Source organism: Poecilia latipinna, unplaced genomic scaffold (genome assembly GCF_001443285.1).
Source record: "Poecilia latipinna isolate Pla-1442-1.1 unplaced genomic scaffold, P_latipinna-1.0 Scaffold1101, whole genome shotgun sequence".
In the NCBI taxonomy this organism is placed as follows: domain Eukaryota; kingdom Metazoa; phylum Chordata; class Actinopteri; order Cyprinodontiformes; family Poeciliidae; genus Poecilia; species Poecilia latipinna.
Genome location: NW_015113717.1, coordinates 1 through 20,486, shown reverse-complemented (window position 1 = coordinate 20,486; position 20,486 = coordinate 1). Strand labels below are relative to the sequence as shown.

The 20,486-nt window shown below is 38.3% G+C and overlaps 2 protein-coding genes across 7 annotated transcripts in view; both read right to left on the bottom strand.

The window, feature by feature from the left end:
* LOC106959609 (low density lipoprotein receptor adapter protein 1-B) overlaps positions 1-8,069 on the bottom strand; it is a 61,566-nt gene extending 53,497 nt beyond the window's left edge. For 3 of the 4 annotated variants that reach the window (XR_001427393.1, XR_001427392.1, XM_015052310.1), the window contains exon 1: positions 7,716-8,069. Coding sequence is in view for 2 of the 4 variants with exons in the window: in XM_015052310.1 (XP_014907796.1) it covers positions 7,716-7,800 (85 nt within the window). In the remaining 2 variants the exon portion in view is untranslated. The remainder of the gene's footprint in view (positions 1-7,715) is intronic. The other variant, XM_015052311.1, reaches the window with a different exon arrangement.
* Positions 8,070-9,480: 1,411 nt separating this feature from the next.
* On the bottom strand, positions 9,481-18,447 carry LOC106959615 (E3 ubiquitin-protein ligase RNF19A-like). 3 transcript variants are annotated; one of them, XM_015052317.1, is made up of 7 exons: positions 18,177-18,447; positions 17,277-17,424; positions 13,801-13,963; positions 13,429-13,543; positions 11,558-11,689; positions 11,114-11,384; positions 9,481-11,027 (listed from the first exon to the last, which is right to left on the bottom strand). In XM_015052317.1, exons 1-7 carry the CDS (start codon positions 18,430-18,432, stop codon positions 10,757-10,759), a joined length of 1,356 nt encoding a protein of 451 aa, XP_014907803.1. In that variant the 5' UTR covers positions 18,433-18,447; the 3' UTR covers positions 9,481-10,756. The 3 variants fall into 3 exon arrangements, with proteins under 3 accessions (XP_014907803.1, XP_014907804.1, XP_014907805.1); XM_015052318.1 differs by having other exon boundaries at positions 9,481-11,024; XM_015052319.1 differs by having other exon boundaries at positions 11,114-11,363.
* Between the last annotated feature and the right edge of the window lie 2,039 nt (positions 18,448-20,486).

The following is a 20,486-nucleotide window of genomic DNA, read 5'->3' as shown; positions in this document are numbered from 1 at the left end:
AAGGAAGATTGTTTAAAACCAAAGCCTTTAGTATTTCTCTCTCAGAAGAGAAAGAGCTGCAAAAATAAACAGAGTGAGGCAGCAGAAATGCCCGAACTCTGGATATCGATCAGTTGCTGAACACAGCAAATCTGGTACTTTAAAACAGAACCGCTTTATCCCTCATCTCATAAAAGAGGCACGCAGAGCTGGTCCCAGTGGACCGAATGTCATGACTCCTGCGTGGCGACCACTTTGTTTTTCTCAATTTGAAGCATATTGTTTGAAACGGGCGGCACAACGCTTGCTTCTGTGAGCATACATCAGTTGACTTTACTAGCAGATATTTGTAATAACATTCATTTTTGACTTATGCGTTTTGATCTTAACCTTCTATTAAGTAAAGAAAGATTTACTGGAATAAATGTCAACAGAAAAAAGAAAAAAAGAAAATTCGCTTTGTGAAAAGTTCTAAAATTGAATGCAGTTTTGCTCTTTCGCATTATGCAACAAAGAAGTTTAAATAATCTGTGCCAACTGCTGTCACACAGATGCAAATGTGCAGACTGCCAGACCAATGAACTCATGCATGCATTCACTGGAAAATGCAACCTAGAAAAGCACATTTACATCTGGCATCAAAAAAAAAAAGACAGACAACAAACTTATTTAAAAAAGCAACACAACACAGACATTAGCTTTGAAATATACACAAACATTAATGCTGACCTTTTACCTGAAAGCAAATAAGCAAAGGTTTGGTACAATACCGCAGTAACAACAATAGTTGTCGAGGTAGAAGTATGTTTAAGTCCAGAAGTTTTTATGTTGCAAGTTTGTCTCCAGAACTGCAGGACAGCTAAGCCCCCGTACTTTATCTATATGTTAAACTGTTAATTCTGCCATTCTAGCACCTCTCTAATTTTGAGAAAATATTTAAAAACTTACTCAAGTCAGAAGGTCTGTTCAATAAACAAGGCTTGCTCCATAGTCAACACTAAAAAATTTGATTAAAATTTTCACCTGCACACCAGCTCTGGTTCGAAATTTAAGTTTTTGTGAACCGTTTCTTCTAAATGCTTTGTAAAGAAGCATTTTGACAAGAATTGAGCTATTTGGCCACAATGACAAGAAGTCTCTACTGAGGAGCTAAGAGAAGTAATCAAACTTGGACCACAACTATATCAACTAACAAGACTGGAAAAGCAATTAACTTAATTCCATCAAATGCAAGTATATATTCTGTAAGAAGCTTATTGATAACTGCAAAAAACGTGAAGTTTTGCAATGATCCTCTTGTTACACACTATGCAGTTTTTTAGCGATGTGCCGTCATCTCTCTGCATGGATACATTTGAGCCATTAAGACACATATTTGGTCTCCAAGACGCATTAAGTGACACAAAAATTCCAAAAGTTGGATCATTGCGAGCCTCTGCCCTCCAGCTGTTCTCTCAGTGGTTTCTGTGATCCATAACGTTTGAGCCCCAAGTCGGAGGGCAGCTCATGCAGGAAATGTTTGGATTTCAAAAGAAGAGTCCGAATGGATGAACAAACAGTGACACTCCTACAGCTTCACTACACTTAAAAAGGACATTAGTCTCAAACACAGTCGTTGAAGCTTCAACAAAGGCAAAAAAAAAAAAAAGGCTTTAGAAACTGTCAAGTTTCATTTCATATTGAACCCAAGTGGAAGAATAAGTCTTGCAAAAATGAGACAAAAAGAAAAGCTGTGCAGAGCTGTCAGCAGAGAGATTTTGCTTTTGACGATAATCTAACTAATAAGATTGTCGGGGTGAGGGGAGAGATTTGTCTCATGGGTAACAGAGCTCCTCCGAAGTGGAAAAAGTTAAAAGGTCAAAGTCCTGCAGTGTGTCACAAAACTGCATTGTTGTCCATTAAGCAGGAAAAATTTTCATTGTTTTTATTATTATTATTATTATTATTTTAAGTTTAAAAATACATTGGCTGGTTAGTGTAACAAACTAAAGATATGAATCAAATAGGGGAGAGGAAAAAGCCAAAAGACACCCAAAGAGCTTTCAAAATTATCCTGCTGATATGCAAAGTCTTCTAATGACTTTAATTTATCAGGTCAAAGCAAGTCATTAATACCAGACAATATCAATAACTTCTAATCACTTTAATAAGGAAGACAAGTTTCATTTTTTAAAGCCTCCTACTTGACAGCTCATTCGCAACTCTTGATCGTCTAATATGGCAACAAAATATTATTAGAGATGCTGATGAGCAAGTCAGCATGAATAATGTAGACAAGAGAGAAATATCTAAAGAATTAAATCAGTATGGGCCATGCCAAAGAAGGGCAGCAAAGGTAAATGAATAAGATTTATGAAATGATCCGATAGAAACAACTTATGTGTCATGTAGCATCTGAAATCATAAATAAAGAAAGCTTATAAGAAGTTGATATGAAAGCAAGCGTCACCTCAGACTGAACTGTTGTGCTTTAGAGTACAATGTTCAAATTACCCAGGACCTAATTTGCATTGACATTATGCTGGATAAAGGGAATACTAAGAACAAATGTCATTTATTTTGTTTTGCATACAAGAATTCCTAGGGAACACAAAGTAGCCCTCATCATATTCCATGTTAAACGGAAAGTTTGGATTTTCTAAGAGAGATTCCTTACCTGGAGTATCATTGCTATGAGTTTATAGACTAACAGCTAGTCAAGACCACATTTTAGATGGTGATAGCAACATAAAACAAACCAAACTGGAAAAGTCCATATTTTATCTCATGAAATGCTGTGAAAACTAACATTAGTGAATATGAACTCCAGTCTTCAGGACCTGGTGCTTGAGGTCCATCATGCAGCGTATCCCAGGCTTAAAGCAGCTGATTCAAAGTCATCAAGACCTGCAGAGGCCTGCAAAGTAACTATTCATTTGAGTCAGGTTTGCTGAACCAGAAAAACATATTAAGCATACAGGAAAGCAGCTATTGAGGAATGAAGTTGAAAATCCCTGTTCTCCACTTCACAGGTGGCTGTTGCTAAGTTTGTGCCTGTTTAACTTAGCCAAGCTATGCACATCTGTCCCCAGCAGTGATTTCTAAGTCTGGCAAAAGTGCAAGAAAGTTTGGGATTGTGCATCTGGGTGTCAATCGTGCAAAGGTGGTATGTTCCAGTACATTTTCACCTCCCAAGTACTGGATTGGGAGATTTCTTTCAAATACCAAAGTCTTCAGCATTATAGACGACATTTTAGTTACATTTCGCAACTTCAGTACGCAAGCTCAGGCTATGCGTGTAAAAAGCATCAAGTGGTGAAGTTTGGGTGTCGTCAACAGGTATTCCTCTTTTAATTTAAACATTTTAGCCACAAACTGATCTGTCTTCAATTTAAGGACTGAGGCAATACTTAAAATGTAGCATTTTGGGTCTCACTAGAAAACTGGACACTGTGCAGCTAGTCACAGTTAATGATCGTAAAATGTCTCTTCTTGGATAATAAACATTTTGTTGTATTACGGGCTGATGTTAGAATAATTTCCCTCAGCTAAAAGGCATAATTTGTAAAAAAAAAAAAAAAAAAGAAAAAAAAGTTTTTCACTAGGTTAGAGTTCACCTTTTTTCCCCTAATCCAACCACACTCAGTCAGCACTTAGCAGATTTTTCCCAGTATTACTGATGATGCCTTTTACGTTCTCTTCATCTTCCGTCAAAGAATTTTCAGTGCACATTTGTCTTAGCATTTTTTTGCTCTATAATTACTTCCTGTGCCATAGTTAGAGGAACCATGAAGACTCCAGTGCACACATCATGTCACAATGACATGAGCCTCGCCAACTCAGTGGTTCTTCAGACTTAATGAGCTATTGAGAGATAATTGCTCCTTCAGGGCAGCCGTAGTTGACACCAGTGACTCCGGCATGTCATTCATTCAAACCACTGACGGTTCCAGTCCCACTGGAGGCTCTATTTAATGTCAGAGATCACAAGCAGTCAAATATAATCCCTGGTCGATCCATTTACATCAACTCGTTCTTTTTTTCTAAGCTACAAAGCACAGCAAGATGAAAAAAAAAAAAAGCATACTCAGTTTTTATACGCGCGTAATGGGTCACAGCGAACGAAACATAATACACTTTGACAACTACAAGACTATTTACAAAAAAACAACACTAAACCTGAAGGACAAAGTCTTATTGGATTAAACCCAAAAGCGAGTGCATTTTGGATTGATGTTGACAGCGCAGGGACACGCGTTAGTTGCCGAGGGCACCTGATGTCTGAGACTCAGAAAAGGCCCTTGATGCTGTAGCATGAAGTGGTCCAAGGGATGGTTGGACTCCCAAGTACAAGCTGTGTCCTTGTCCACCCCGACTTGGGTTTTGACCTCAGCAGACAACAGACGGCAGCAAAGGGCCGTGACACAGTCATGCGCCGAGCGTTACGAGTTTTTCTGGAGAAAATAAGCCAGGCATGTGAAAGTCGTCTGAAATTGTTGGTAAGAAAGAAGAAAAAAATTATTTTCTTTTTGTGCGTTTGTGCACAAAAATTATTTTATTATTATTATTATTATCCATTTTATCATTGTATTCCTGGAAACAAATGTTTCATATTCACAATTAAAAGTAAACACAAATATGCAGTACATATAACTTCCGACTAGAGTTGTTTTTGTTTTTTTTCCTTGGTAAATTGCAGGACATAAATATTTGACTAATTTCTAAACTTTAATCCACCTACTGGATGGGACTGCGCCTGACAGATGCACCGTTACCTTATTTGCATTCTGACAGCCAGCTTTGACACATTGCTGCAAGCTGGCACACAAACGCCTGTCCTCTCAGTAAATTGCCTGCTAAGTAGCTTCGGGACGTCAGCAGTCACCCGTGTTGTCTGTGAACGAAGTGTTCATGTTTTTCCAGCCTAGTTCCTCCAGTGGTTCACAGATACAAACTGCCTCTGCCACCAGGTGCTGAAATCCAACTGGCTTTTGCTCTGACCCTGTCAATCTATTTTTTTACTTCAGTGTCCATGGCAAAAAATAAATAAATAAATAAAACAATAAAACAAAAGCACAATTCAGATCGTTCTGCTGACAATGTGACACACTTGCTTTTTCATGATGGGAAGTCGATGCCTCGTCTGTGAGCTTTTGTCATCACACAGCGAACATTGTTTTCCTACCACTTTGGAAGTGGGGCGGAGGGGCGCATCGATTCAAAATGCATCCAGAATTTTCAGATGACTCAGTACAAACTGTAAATAAACGAGAAAACTTTTTGCTTTATTCAGAATTGAATAATTCATGAATTATATATATATATATATATATTTTTTTTTTTTGTAAACAAAGCCAAAAGACGCCAAGGACGTCTTTGTGGATTTTAAATTAATTAGTTGTGTTTAATGACAGCCGACACGGGTAGCGGATTAGTCATAAAGCAGCATGCTAGCATTTAGAGGCTTACAGGCAGTGCGGCTGCAGGAAGGAAGCTTTAGAGATCACATTTGACACAGTGGTGAAACAGCAGGACTGCAGGCGGTGAAAATCTGTCAGCAAAGGTGGGATGAGGTTTGTTTCAATGACTCTTCACTCAGGCACTCGCCACTTCCTCTCATTTGTCGGCTAACACGAATCCACCTGAGATGCAGAACGTTTTGCTTTTTCCAGCCCCCTTCCAGCAGTCAGATGTTTTTTTTTGTTTTTTTTTTACCTCACATGAGGTAAGCATAAAGCATAAAGCAAATGCAGGTGCATGATAATTAGCATTTCTACCCAGAAGGCTGCAGAAATCTGTCTCCTCTCAAATGTACCTCCCATGTTCATTAGATAACACTGACATGGACTTTTACTACCCACTTCTACTTGAACCCTTTTCAGACCAACTCAAAAGTAGGAATGCAAGAAAAGGCTAAACAGCATTATACAATATTTTTCCTTAAATATTGAGCTAAAAATAGAAGACGCATCCATATTTTCATCACTCCTTTCTTTCTCCTGCACTTATGTCAATTTTTCCAAACGCTTTCTAAGACCTTTATCATCTGGGTCACTCCCATTCAAGTCATTTAGGGGAATCTACAGCAATGAAGCTGAAAATACTACTGGCACGCAAAACGTACATTTCCGATACTTTCTAATACGTCAGCTAGCAATTGTTGCATTTCCTTTGAGCTATTAATAGTTTTCACCCTGATATCCTCATTAAAGTATTTTTGCCATATAATGTTGAGGTCTAATTCAAGGCAGAAGGCAAAATAAGAAATGCAAGCTTGACAGACATGGGGGAAAAAAAGCAACACGTTGAATGCATGGACTTTTACTACCATGAATGAGCCTCATTCATGGCTCATGTTAGTCAGAAGTTTTGACTAATCGCTAAGGCATTTTAAAACTAATCACCTTTGATGAACAGTGTGAAATTAAGATTTAATTTTACTTTGCAGCCAAGTGCGAAGTGGAGAAAAAAAGACCTTTTAAAGTAATGATTTATAGAACTGTAGTAATGATCGTGTGTTGAGGAACTGAGACTGTGTTAGTTTTACTTGATACTCCCTGGTTAAATAATAACTAAAATATCATACTTATTTCATGCAACTTATTAGGTTTGCGCCCAATGTAAATGCTAAATGTTAGAAATGATAGTTAAATTATTTTTCAAAGACCTTATTTGGGTTGAAATCCTCCAAAAGCATCATTACTTTTGCTTATTAAAAGTTGGAAAACTAACCATTTCCTTTTGCTATGTGCCACAAATAGACAAATGAAACTTTTTAGATTTCTACACATGCTAATGACTGGCTGTTTCTTTTTGCTTGCTACTGTGTGGTATCATAAAATGTTCAAAACAGAAGTTTACATTCACAACAACAACTTAAGGTTCTTTATTGGACAGGATTCAACGTATTAATTTGCATTTGTAATAACAGAAAAAGACCAAGGAACTTTGTGAAGATCCAAGAAGAAGAATTGTAGACCCACACAAGTTGGAAAAGTATTTGGGGTCATAGAAAGCCCCAGAACAGAGACCTTTTAGCCTAATTGAAACGGGCAGCTCCTCACCTGCCAGTTCCACCTGGACAAGACCAAATGGCTTCTGGAGAAAAATTTTATTTTCTCCACAAGATGGAGGAAAAAGATTAAGAAATTTAGCCACGGTGACAAAAAGTATATTAGAAGGAGTCAAAGTAATGCTTTAATAGCCGTCAAGCACGCTGATGTGTGACTGTCTATTTGACACAGACAATTAATCTCAGTAGCTGGATGACTGTTGGTCACAACTGGATGCTTCAGTACAGTAATCATCCCAAAAACACACCAAAACTGGTTTTGGAGGATAAACATGCTAACATTAAGCCCTGGTCTAACCAAGTGGCTTCCATGGTAAACAGCTAAATGGTTTTAAAGTAAACTTTGAATTTGTAAGTTCAATCATGTTTTCAGGAAATTAAATTAAAAAAAAAATTAAAAAAAATACTGATCACTTTACTTAAAACACTCTGTGGCCAGTTTTATTGGTCAGGTGTGTCTCTGTAATCTTGTCTCATTCTAGTTAATGCCGTGGTCGCTTTTCTGTAGGAAGCAAGAAATTCATTGCCAAATAAAACAATAATGCAAACACATCTTTACAACAATAAAGGACAGCAGTCCACGTCCTCGTGTTTTTTTCTCTCTCCCTCTTTCTCTGTGTGTGTGACAGATATTTCCTAAATTATATATTTGCAATATGTCCAAACACATAATACTCTCACTCACTTTCATGCTTTGAAGCTCCCCAGGTGTGTCGCGGGACGCCGGGGCTCTTAATGATCGCTCTGCCGGCAGATTTCAGGGCATCCATCCCGAGGTGTGTCCGCTCTCCGGCAGGTGGATTTCCCTCCGTCTCCGCACCACGGGGAGCTAAACGCGGCAGGCTGCGCTCCACTCGACGGCTAAAACTCGCCACAGAGGAAAAGGACGAGGGAAGGGAGAAAGAGGCTTCGGGACTCTCCGCTTCTGTGTTCTCTTCCCGGTGAAATGTGCAGCGGAGGGGAAAGAAACCCACGAATCCACTGCACCGTTTCCAAACTTGAGGGCGTGTCCTCAACCTTCAGGAGCCACAGAGCTCCTGAAGGTTCCTCATTAGACGGATTGGCCTCCGTCTAATGAGGAATGAGGGCATGATTACGTTTGAAATGTTTTTTTTAATAACTTTATGATTGGAAATAAGTTTTGTACCATCGGATTTTGTTGTTTTTAGATGGGTATTTATTTTGTGACGTGTGTTCACACGGTTGAGAATTGTTTCATATATTGGCTGGTTTTTATTTATTATTATTTTTTTGTTTTTTTGTTGTTGTTTTTTCCAGATCAGTGAATATCAATGTACACATTACACTAAACGTAAAGTTTGTTCTTTTTTTCTGGCTAATCCGTTCGATGTTTCTAGTTGTTTTGTTTTGGCTCCATCTAGTGACGGTAATATTTTTCTGCATTGTGAACAAAAATATTTCCTGGTAGACTTTATAGGTTTTTATTATTTTAAAATCATTTTATTTCCACGCAAAATGTAGAAATAAACTTTACGTTTCAGTAAACTGCGTTAAGATAAAAACGCCAATCTGGCAGTTATCCAGTAAACTAACCGAAAAGAAAAAAAGAAATTAAATTTACTCTTACTTTACAGTTTTAAAAAATTAAAATACTGGGGAAATGATGAATTGAAAATATTTGTTTATGTTTGGAAATAAAAAGCTAAAAAAAACTTTTCCTTTTTTCTTTGATGATATTTTTATGAAATGCCTTAGAAATGCCCCACCACAGAATTTTTTTTTTTTCCTAAAAAGTATTTAAAAGCATAAAAAAATAGACAGAAATAAGGATGCAATCATTAAAATAGTTGCACCTATTGTTTTAATGACTGGATTCGTGTTGCCACAGTCAACTCAAATTATTTATTGACAGGTAAATCCTTTGATCTACATATAAATCACACATAAACCGGTTCACTCAGATGTGATAGTCACATCCTGAGTTTGTTCATTGGCATTTCAGCGTTGGTGCTTTTCTAATGTGTTTTAATATTTAAAAATTAAAGTGAGAAAATCGTGCAACATTTCTCCCTGAACAGGTCTCCACTGTATTTCACAGAAACTCAAATGTACACCCTACACCTAAAAGTGATCTGTTTCCCTAACACACATTTTAAATGTGGGGGGTGAGAGCAGGATGCTTGGAAAAGTCACATTTGTGTGAGAAAAACAAACAAACTCCACACAAAAAGATGCAGAGATAAATTCAAATCCAAGACCTTCTTTCTGTGAGGTCAAAGTGCTAACAACTGCACCACCGTGCTGTTCTCATTTCAGACATATGACGCCAAATTCCCACTATGTTTTGAATAAATGTTAACCAGGATTGCCAGCTATCTAAACCTGCCACCTGTTTGGTCTGTAAAAGACCCAATAAGGAAACACAAACCAGCCCAACTCCACCAAAGAAGCATAAAAACCTCGTAAGAAACACACACATACAGCTTTTGTCCTTCAAGGTGAGATCTTTATTCGGTTTCTGTCGACAACCCCAAAGAGGCTTTCATGTCAAGACCACGTTCAGAATTATTTCACACCCTGGAAGTTAAGCAGTGCATGTAAGTCAGGTTGTCCACACAAATCATCTGGAGGGGATGGTTCCAGTTTCGACATGCCGCTGTTGGAGTTCTGGTGACCTCTGAGGGTGACTGGAGTATATTGTTTTCGGCAGCGCACTACTGCAGCTATGCTAACTGGTGCGTATCAGAGAATCTGTGTAGGTTATTGTGGAAACGCTGCCTCTTCTACAACCACGAAGCTGTAAAAAGTTAAGACTGTGGTGTTTCTGCTGTGTGGCTTTGCATTAAAGTGAGCATTTTTAAAGACTACAAATACATCTCTCTCTCTCTCTCTCTCTCTCTCTCGCTGTCCTCTAAAGCTTGAACTCTTCAAAGGCTTGCCGCGGCACTAAAAGAATGCAAAATGTCAATGCGCTCAGCTGCTTTCCTGGAAGACGGTGGATATGTCTTAGAGTTGTGAGTCCTGGTTTTTGTGGTATCCCGTGTTCTGCACTATTGTCGCAGAACATGTCCGATTCCAGTAATGAACTGAAAGCACAAAGAGAGTTTCAATAACTGCAGCATGCATCTGTTAAAGGCCGTCCATTTCATCTGTGAGCCGCGTCTTAACTGCAACCGAGGACTTGATCGGATAGAAAAAAAGTTCTTCCTTTCTTGCAACATGGCTTGTCAAACATATAAATTAGATTTCTGAGACGATAGCTGTCGGATCCTTCCCCCCGCCCCCCTCTCTTGTAAAATAAATCATGCCATTCGTGGTATAATTAGTTGTAAAGGGTGAGGAAGTAGTGAGGTAAGGTCTAAAAGTGAACAGCCAAATAAAGTGAGGACTTTAAGAAAAGATTTTAAACTAGTGAATGAAAGGTAGTTTGTTTCAGTGAGGATAAAAAAGAAAAAAAAAACAGTCTGAACTCTGAACTAAGTCAGATGTCATGCGTTCCTTGTCTTCTTTATAGTTCTTAGCACTACTTTCTATGTCACAGTCTCATGCTTATATAAACTTGAACACATTCATCTTTTAAATTTGCTTTGTTTGAACCCGCAACTTCCTCAGGGGGAGGTGGAGCGTGAAGGCATCTGGTGGGAGGGACGGCTGTAAAAAGCAGGAGATGGCCCCGGCTGTGGATTCTTAGTTCATCCAAACACGGGTCAGCTCACGGATTTGTCTGTTTTCATTAAACCTTCTTACATCTCCAGGTGAGGGACCTCATACGTCAACTGCTTCAATAACTTGGAAGGACGTCTCTTCGATTCCTCGTGCTTTCCTTCCGAGTTTTTCTCGTCTGTGAAGGTCCTCTCCGTGTCCTGCTGCTTCCCGTCTTTCGTCCAGTCCTGAGGCACAAGGATAATCTTGGGAGTGTCCCACAGACTCAGCCGACAGGCTTCGGCTTGACAGCATGCTACTTAAGCTGGACTGTCGGCCTCCTCTTGGATGGGTTTCAATTTCTACGCACACTTCAATATTTGTTCCTTCCCTGCTGTAAATCCATATAAAAAAAAATAAATAAAACAATTGTTAGTTTGCAGATGCATTGAAAAATACCAGAAGATGCTCAATACTCACCTAAAAGTAGGCAATTGTGTTTCATCTAGTCTGCTGTCAGGCACACTTGCGACCTCACAGTCAGACTGGCTGTCCTGCTGGGTGTATCCATGGCGTTTTGTGGCTTCATCCAATCTCACATATCTATCTAAGTCTGGGGGTAGAGTGCTCGTACTCGGTAGGATGCCCACTTCCTGTACACTGACTCTGACTTCCTGGACACTGGTGTCACTGAGGGCTGGGTTGTTCTGGCCCGTCCAGTGATCAGTGACTACATGAGAGAATAGAAGATCTATAAGAGAAGTTGAAACTACATCAGACGGGGCAGGAATTAGGAATTATGTGCTACTTTGTGTTGGTCTTCCACATAAAAATCTAGCAGAATTTACTTAATTTTTGTTTTGTTTTTTTTGTTTTTTTACAATTCATGAATATACTATGCACTATGAAACATTGTGCACTCACAGCTTGCCAAATCCTCCAGCTGTATCTTGTTGGTTTCAGGAGGGTCAGTCTGGGGTCGGCACCAGCCGTTCCTACAGAGCGACATGGGAACGACCCCATAGACATACGTCAGCATTAGCGGCACTCCCACACCTGAAAGACAACAAAATATGCGACATTGAATTTGTGAAGCATTATCAAAATAGGTTTATCAATCGAGTCAGAAAATCTGAACATCGCACAACATTTTTGCAGCATGGTTTTCCCATTTACGCTTCCTAAATTCCCACACTTTCCTATAAGGGATATCTTGTTTGATTTTGCATGGTTTGTCCAGTGTTTTCCAAATAATTCTAATCAAAAGTAATTTTGTGTTTACTCATATGAAAAGCAGGTCTCTGCATATCTTCCAGTGATTTTACAGAAGAGACAGTTCTGTCTTGCTCTTGTCATTGAAGCTATTCTGTATAAATAAAAGGTGAAATAAAGTAAAGATTTTGTTTACAGAATCATAATTTTACCAAATGTAGAAGTGTAACAGGTTTATTTTTTTTATTCTAGAGCGAACCAGCTTCCATCAAGGGCAACGTGACGATGCAAAGTAAGATAAATTGGAAGTTAACATTCTTCAGGATAAATTGATTTTAGGTTTGATAATAAACTTTGACTTGAACATAGCCTAGTGTAAGATGAAAAACCAAAAACAAAAGCGTAATACCCTTTTTTCTTTTTTTTCCATCATTTTCAACAATTAAAACAGCTACAGAAAACTAACACAAGAGGGAGCCATTCCTTTTTAATCCTAAACTGGAAGCTTAAAGGAGATTTATTTTTTGTTTCTTTATCCTTTATACAGTTTTCTGAAACCGCAGCTAATAGATAAGCGGAAAATACTAACACAGCTTTGACACAGCAATAAAAGAGAGGTGGACCACCAGGCGAACATGCACAGTGCAAATTAATCACACCGTAAATGTCAAATTACGTTTTGCATGTTTGATTTGTGCCCACTTGTTTTCAGAACCTTGAACAAAGTGCTTTCAGCAGGGCCCCCCCCCAATGCTCTGAACAGCAACCTCGCCATGCTGCGTGATTATGCAACTCAGTGCCGTGTGCGATAGGAATTTGGGAACACAAAGCCGAGCTCCAAATAAACAAAGGGACATCATTAACGCAGCCAGAACACTGGGCCGCTATTGACTCAGCAAGAGAGTGTGAGAGCAGGGTAAGAGAACAAACGAGCCAACCAAACAATTCAGAGAGAGAGAGAGAGGAGAGAAAGAAGTGAACATGTGGGATTTTAAGTGCGTCTCAGTCACAAAGCAAAAACAACAACACTGTTTGTGAACAAAATAAAAGTTGATCAGCGGTAACAACACAAAATGCAAGAGGTGTTAATGGGAAAACATAAGGAGTCAGAAGCTGGGATGCAGACAGAGGGTCAGAAGTAGGGGCAGAAAACTGGTGCAGCTTCATTTTTTACAGTGTGTGTTCCAATGGAAGATCACTCATCGTAATGCAAAGACTATTATGAAGATATGAAAATAATTTAAACATCAGCACGTGAGAATTTATACAGCTTACCATAGTCGTAGTCATGTGATTTATTTGTGATTGCAAATAAATCCGGGTATGAACCACATTATCATGCTGTTGTTTTTGAAGTTGGGGTACGGATTAAAAATGGTTTAGTTTACATCGACTACATTCTGATAATGACTACTGTTTAATTTAAAGTTGATGTGGAAAAATCAAACAAATAAAAAAAAATAGTATTTTGTTTTTAGACTTATCAGATTTAGGGTTTAATATTTCTTGTATATACATTTACCAGTATATACAACAATAACACCCAAAAAATGTAATACTTATCTTTAAGCATTTTTACTTACCCACTGTGACAGCTGCTATTACTGGCGACACAAACACGGACATCATCACCCCACTTGCCACAGTTAAATAGTGCTTACTTCCTGAGATATTGTTTTTCTTGCAACGACCATGGACCTGGAAGGCAATAAATTAGAAACAAATTGCCTCATGGAAATTTAATTTGTTCCTTCTTGTTGTTCTCCATCTGTGCAACCACTTATCCGAATCCACTAACAAACTCCAGCAGAATACAAAAGAGGACAATCCGACAAAAGCAGCCTGAGGTTGTCTTCAACTACCACTGATATGTAGTAAGTATATGGTAAGTTGTTAAGCAACTGCTTGAATTCTTATTTTCCTGTCAATAAATAGTTTTTGCCATGATTGCTTACCTTACGGCCCATGTAGATTGGTATACCCACTATAATGACTGGGATGGCGATGCCTGCTATAAGAGAGATGACCACAGGTGCTCCGAGCAACATGCCCACCTGCCACAGTACTTTTCGAGTTTGAGACCATGGCTTCTTCCCCCAAAATGTACATCCTGAGGGACTGAAACACACAAGACACACACAATTCAGCTCAATTCAAACATTTTCTATTAATCCCCAAGAGAAATGAAATGTTGTAACTCAAGCCATCTAAGATTTTTTTTTTTTTTTATCATCGATGGCGATTGCTGTCATATCTCCTGTAGAGGTCTGTTTTTCAGCAGATCTGAAGGAGCCTCTGACTGAGGACACTCTTGTTGTATTAGTCTCTTGTGATCAGGATGTCCAGACCTTCCGATTATGTTCTTCTTGTTATGAAGCATCCCTGTTTGCCCAATCCTATCTAGAGGCTCCAGAATAGTCTCCAGAAAAATCACTGAACCTTAATCTGTCCGATAATGAATGGTAAATGTCCTGCGTTTGTACAGCGCTTTATCAGGTCTGAGGACTCCAGAGCACTCTAATAGTCACATCAGCAGTGACCTATTGATGCCGATGTGAACCTCTCAGCTGGCAAATCTATGGTCCAGAAATAAACAATGACTATATTAAAAACTGTTAAGATTAGCCCAGAAATATTTTGAATCACAGTCACCATTACAATATTGGTGTGTGCAATATGGCAATCGAAAGGGACTGCTTGGACATAACATGGTAGGACGCTCTTGTTAAAGTGTTTAGACATTCACACATTGGATATCAATAATATATATGGGCAATTGGATGGTTTCTAACTGCCTTTAATGCTACAAAGCATCCACAACTTTAGAGACTGAGATCCTGGCATTCTTGAAGAGTGGTGGACACATTGTGCAAAGAAATGCAGGTGGCAACAAAATGGAGGTTAACCATAATTAGTATAACCATCCCAATCTGCAGAAATTTGCAGAATTTTTTTTTTCTTTTTATATCCTGAAGCCCTACAAAGGTCAACAAAATCCCTAAACTGTTTTTGCTGTTGTTTTTTTCCCAATATATTAGTCTTATTCAACAATAAATGAAAAAAAAAAACATGCATTCACAAAACTATGTTGATTAGTTAGTTTTCCATAAAATAAGCAACCAGGATGTGCACAGTCATACTGACATCAATTTACTGGAAATATCACAAACACGCCCTACCGTATTGAAGTTTTATTCTTACGGAAACAAGTGCAATAAATCACAGCAAATAACAAAATAATAATATCTGAGACGGCATGTCTCATTCTTTTCAATACTCCATTACTCATTAACTGTGTTTATATAGCCATTAACCATTTTTAAATGTATTTGTCTTCCAGAATTATCAACGGTGGGAGCAAATCTCAACATGTGATGTTACTTTTGGTTAAAGTGTTTTTATTACAGAAAAGACTAGGTTACTTTTAACACAGTTCTTTTGAAGGTGAGATCCCAACACTGGCCTAAACCATGCTAATGCCTAATATCCAGCTTTGGTTTAATGCTCTAATCATACGTGGAGAAATTGTTAACTGACTAATGCTTTTCTGCGTAATTAAAGCAATAATTGGCTTGGAGGTTCAGGGGTGGCAACATGAAGGGCACAAACTGCACCCAAAGGCTATTTCTTGCAGTGTCTAATTGTTTCTCAGCAGCAAAAGTCACTTTGGGGAATTATAGTGAGCTATTATTATTGTTCTCTGTTGCACTGAACTAGCAGATTCACTGTGCGGTCCTTAAGACTGCACCCTTCAGCAGAACATTTACTGTAATTGCAATGCAAGAGACAAACAAGTAAGGAGGAGAAGGACAAGGGCAGGAGGATATCTGGAAGTGTTTCTCGTCTAAAAGAGCTGACACATGCAGCCACCCTAAGTCAAAGAATCGAACACCGATGAAAAGATTACAAGGCACCCACACATGTTTTCTCAGTAACGCTAAAATCGACCCCACCACAATGGAAATATGTTGGTGCATTAAGCAGGCTGAGTGATGGGAAGCTAGCAGCAGCTTCTTTCCAGGACTGAAAAATCAATGGAAAATTATGTTTAAACCAATGCAGCTTTTTTTTTGTTTGTTTGTTTGTTTGTTTTTTAAACAATGTTGCTGACAGGCTTAATTTTTCAGCATAAACTGGGTGTTTCCAAACACATCTGTTTGTTGTGACGATGGTCTACATAAATTGTTCTTCAAGAAAAGAATACAATCACATCACGTTCTGCTAGAGTTTGAGATGCACTTAACAAGCGAAGAAGAGAGATTCTATAATTACTAGAAGTGATGTTTTTGATGAATAAGTGGACTACAATACGAAACAAATTCAACAGCCTCACAATGTTGCTGTGATAGAAACTGTGAGGTATTTAATGTAATTACACTTCCCAGTGCTATAGTAGAGTACCTTACAATGGCAAATTGATACAGTCTAAAAGCCCTGTCCCTATAATGCATACTACATAGCACCGAAGAGCTTAATTTAATGCAACAAAAGCCTGCACTTGCAGTAAATCAAAGGATTTGTACAATGTGAAACATTATAACAGAGCGGAAGCTATATTTCAGCTACGAACTTCACTGAGCTCTCTCTGTGCATCAGATCATCCTAAACAGATTCAAACATAGTGTAAATTAGTCCGATAATAATTGTTTCGGATGGCTTGGGAGAAAATCGTGAAATAAATAAAACATAACGTTGGATTATATATGTCAAAAAAATAAATTTAAAAAAAAGTGGATGCAGCATTGCCCATTGTATGAAGACTCGCAAATGTGTGAAGCTACCATCAAAGCAGATAAAACGTAGCAGTGATAAAAGCAGCCATCGGGTCGGTGTATTTTCCTGGGACATTTCCATTAAATTGATTCTGCCTGGTGTACTTTGCAAAAGAACTCAGACCCCTTGAACTTGTACACGTTTTTGTTGCGCTACAACCACAAATCTTAATGCATTTTATGTGGATTTTATGTGATAGGCCGACAGAAAGTAGTGCATAACTAAGAAAGATAAATCCAGTTACAGGTACTGTACAAAAGAGCTTAGTGCAACCACCTGGCTTCAGATGTCCTCTAAAAAAAACACTGAGTCAATATAGAGTTCATCTGAACACCAGAGCAAAATGAGGTCCTCTATCCACTTGGTGGGGGAGGAAAGTTTCTAACATTTCAACTGATCAGATATTCTGTATACGTACAGTAAATTATGGACAGGTAACACAAATTCTTACATCTGCTTCTCGGCCTGCCGAAGCTGGTGCAACTGTCAAGCTCTGGTAAGAATGGTGAGATGTAAATATCCTCACCAGAGGGGGATGTGTTAAAGACTCGCTGAAATCAGCTGCGCACGTGATAATTTGCTGCTGCGCTAGACTTACAATGTGCTGCATGTGGCTCACCGTACTGAGGCGACACGGTAAGACTGCGAGCAGGAATACCTGAGGTAGTGCACATCAGTGATCTCCTGCATACACAGCCAGCAGAACTGACAGGCACACACAGTGCAGTTCATGCGGTTACAGCTGCCATCATTAGTCTTCATGATGTAGGCGCCACAGCGAGGACATGCCTTGATCTCCTCTGCATCTGTAACAGAATAAAAGCGGACAACGAGAACTTGACACAGCTACTTTCTGACCGCAAACAGATTCACTTTGTATCTTAATCTATTGATGAAGCAAATAGCAAATTTAAGAAAAAGCCATTTATGTAATTGCCTATGCTATAGTGCGTATCTATTTTGTAGCGGAAACAAGTCTGTTAATTGCAGTGCCGTTCAACTTTATGACACTACAGGTGTAAAACATTTAGAAATAAATAATATTTTACAAGTTGTTTGTTATCTATTTATATCAGGCAGCTTCAAAAAATTTGCTCTTTTTTAAATATGAATACTCTTTAATGGTTTCCAGAGAGATTTTCAATCACCCCACGGTATGGTTTTTATTTATTTACTTTAAGGTTTTTTGAACAGTGGTGCATAAAAAACTTCTGTCTTGGTTTTACTGAATTTTAGAGCTGACACATATGAAGATAAGGTACGACTTTTATATTACTGTGACGCCTACTGTAATCTACAACAGTAGGTGCCAAATAAGTTTGTCTAAATAAGTTGCCAAAAATGTTCATGAGTCCATGTGTCTGATTTTGTTTTCAATCTAAAGTCAGAAATGTGGAAAAAGAACCACAATTAAATTTTCTTTTTGGTCGACATTTGAAGCTTTTCACTCATCACTGCCAGAGCGACCGATAATTGAAGAGGGCACATCCTAACGTTAAATTCTTACCACCCTTTCCAAACCAAGGTCTCAACAGTCAAAATCTGCTTCCAAGTTTACCTCCTCCTGGTTCTTCATTGAAGACATACATCGCAGAGGCATCATTTCCACCTGACGCGTGGCGGGCACGCTGACGCCGCGCCTGGTCGCACGTCTGGTTGGGGTGCCACAGCTGTCGACAGTGGTAGCAGAACTCCGTGTCGCATCCCTCACGGCCGCAGCTCAGCTTGGGACACTCTGCGCAGCCGTAAGCTATGACCGCGTAGCTGTAATTCAGAAAAGGGACGCAATTTAATGCCCGCTCTACGTGCCTCATTTTGTTGCCCTAAGTTGAAAGACTCAAAGAAGTTGTGGAGGAATTTGATGTTTTATGAGAAGATAAGTAAGAGTGTTCAAAAGAGTATGTGATCATGGATCAAATGCTGGGGAATGTGAGCGATTTGAAAGCCAAACGTTATATTTTATTTTTTTTTTTATCCTGCTGGCATTTTCAGCTCTGTGATGTTTTCTAGTTTGACTGGATCAAACAAGTTGGAGGCCACACACACACAAAAGAGGATAATTGCACTCCTGCAGTGATCCTACTTTGGTATCAAACTCAGTCTGAATGGACTCTAAGTCTTAGCTGCATGCATAAAATGTATCCAGATGTCACTGTCATCAAACAAACCAGCAGTTTCTGGATTACCTGGATCTAAGAGCAATCTTTTATGCGTTGCCATGCAAGGATGCTGAATGAAGTGAAAATCAATCAACTAGCTCATGTTCTAAATGAAATCAGTATGTTTAAGAAAACACAGAATTCATCTAAATTAAGCATAACACATCTTGTAATAGCAGTTGTACCTTACATGCCATGGCAACAATAAATTAAGAAATCCATCTGAGAATGTCAATCAATCAATCAATCAATCAATTTATTTATTTATTTTATTTGGTCATATTTTCAATATGTGGGGCACTGGATGTCTGAAAAACACAGATTCAGGTGGAGATGGTTTCATAGCAACTCAAGGGACAGATGCAGTTAATTTCCAGGGAAGTACATGAAATATGATCTTGATCAGTAGCAACATTAATTGCATATTGTCTCCTTAAGCTAAAAAAAAAAACTGTTTGAACAAAGCTGACGGTGAACAGTTGTATAAGAGTCTGTGAGGTAGTTGAGGATTTGCATATCTTAAAAGATGCAAAGAGGTTTTTAAAAATGAAGGAAAAAAATATATAGATATATAGATATATATGTGTTTTGATACATTTGTGATTTCTGTGACAAAACCCACTAAAGTAGTACCAGGCTTTCAACAAAAAAATCTGCACAAACTAAAACAATTGCTAAAACATGGATCGTAGGTCATAAAATCAACTTCAAACTGAACTATAAATCACTATTCTTTAAAAAGACTGCGTTATATTTATATCATTCTTAATAGTTAGTGAGTTAGGCAGATAGTATTTTTCCTTTTCTGGTTATTTCTGCCATCACGGTTTCTTCTGGTATTTAAAAAATGTTCTGTATGTATATGTATGCTTTTCCAGAGATCTATTCAGCAGAATGTACATCCCACATACCCAGTGATTATTACACAAGTAATAGATTTTCCTAGATGTGCACTTATATAGCTAAATAATTAAATGCTGCTCTTTTCGTTCTTACTAGATGTCTATTATTCTGTCAAACAATGTGAATATATTCACTTTATGCAATACCGAAACTGCCTGTTTCACTTTTTCTTTAGGCATTCTTTAAATAGCAGCCTGTCAATGTGACACATATTTTCCTATAGTATAGGCTGCCTCGAGCTGTCATTATGTGTGGAAACCCCGCTGTGCAGATCCATTGTTTGTGACTCAAAGATTTATGGAGCTTCAGGCAGATTAACCCCAAAAATGAAGAAGCACATACAGTGGTATGAATATAAACCAAACATTATTTGATTATTATTTTTTAATGTTCAGTGGGAAACATTGGAGGATCTGAAGAATTTGTAAAAAAAAAAAAAAAAGAACCTAAAAAGAGAACCTAATTTGATTTAAAAAAAAATAAAATAAAATACTTCATAAAAAATGGAGGCGCTTAGAAGCAAAATATAAAATATTGTGAGACACTAATAAAGAGTGATACATTGTAACCCCAGTGTTTTTGAATAAAAATGCATTTTCATGCATTTTCGGTTGTGTTTTGTATCGCTTATAACTGCATCACATACTTCAGGCTCATTGATTATTTTTCTCCATTCATTCATCAAAGCCAGGTGGTAGTCCTGAGGTAGTCCTGAGCCCCAAGTGCTTCTGTGCGTCTGACCACAAATGTCTACTGTACACAGGAGCATGCAGCGTACTCATGAGTATGGACCTATCTTGTTACCC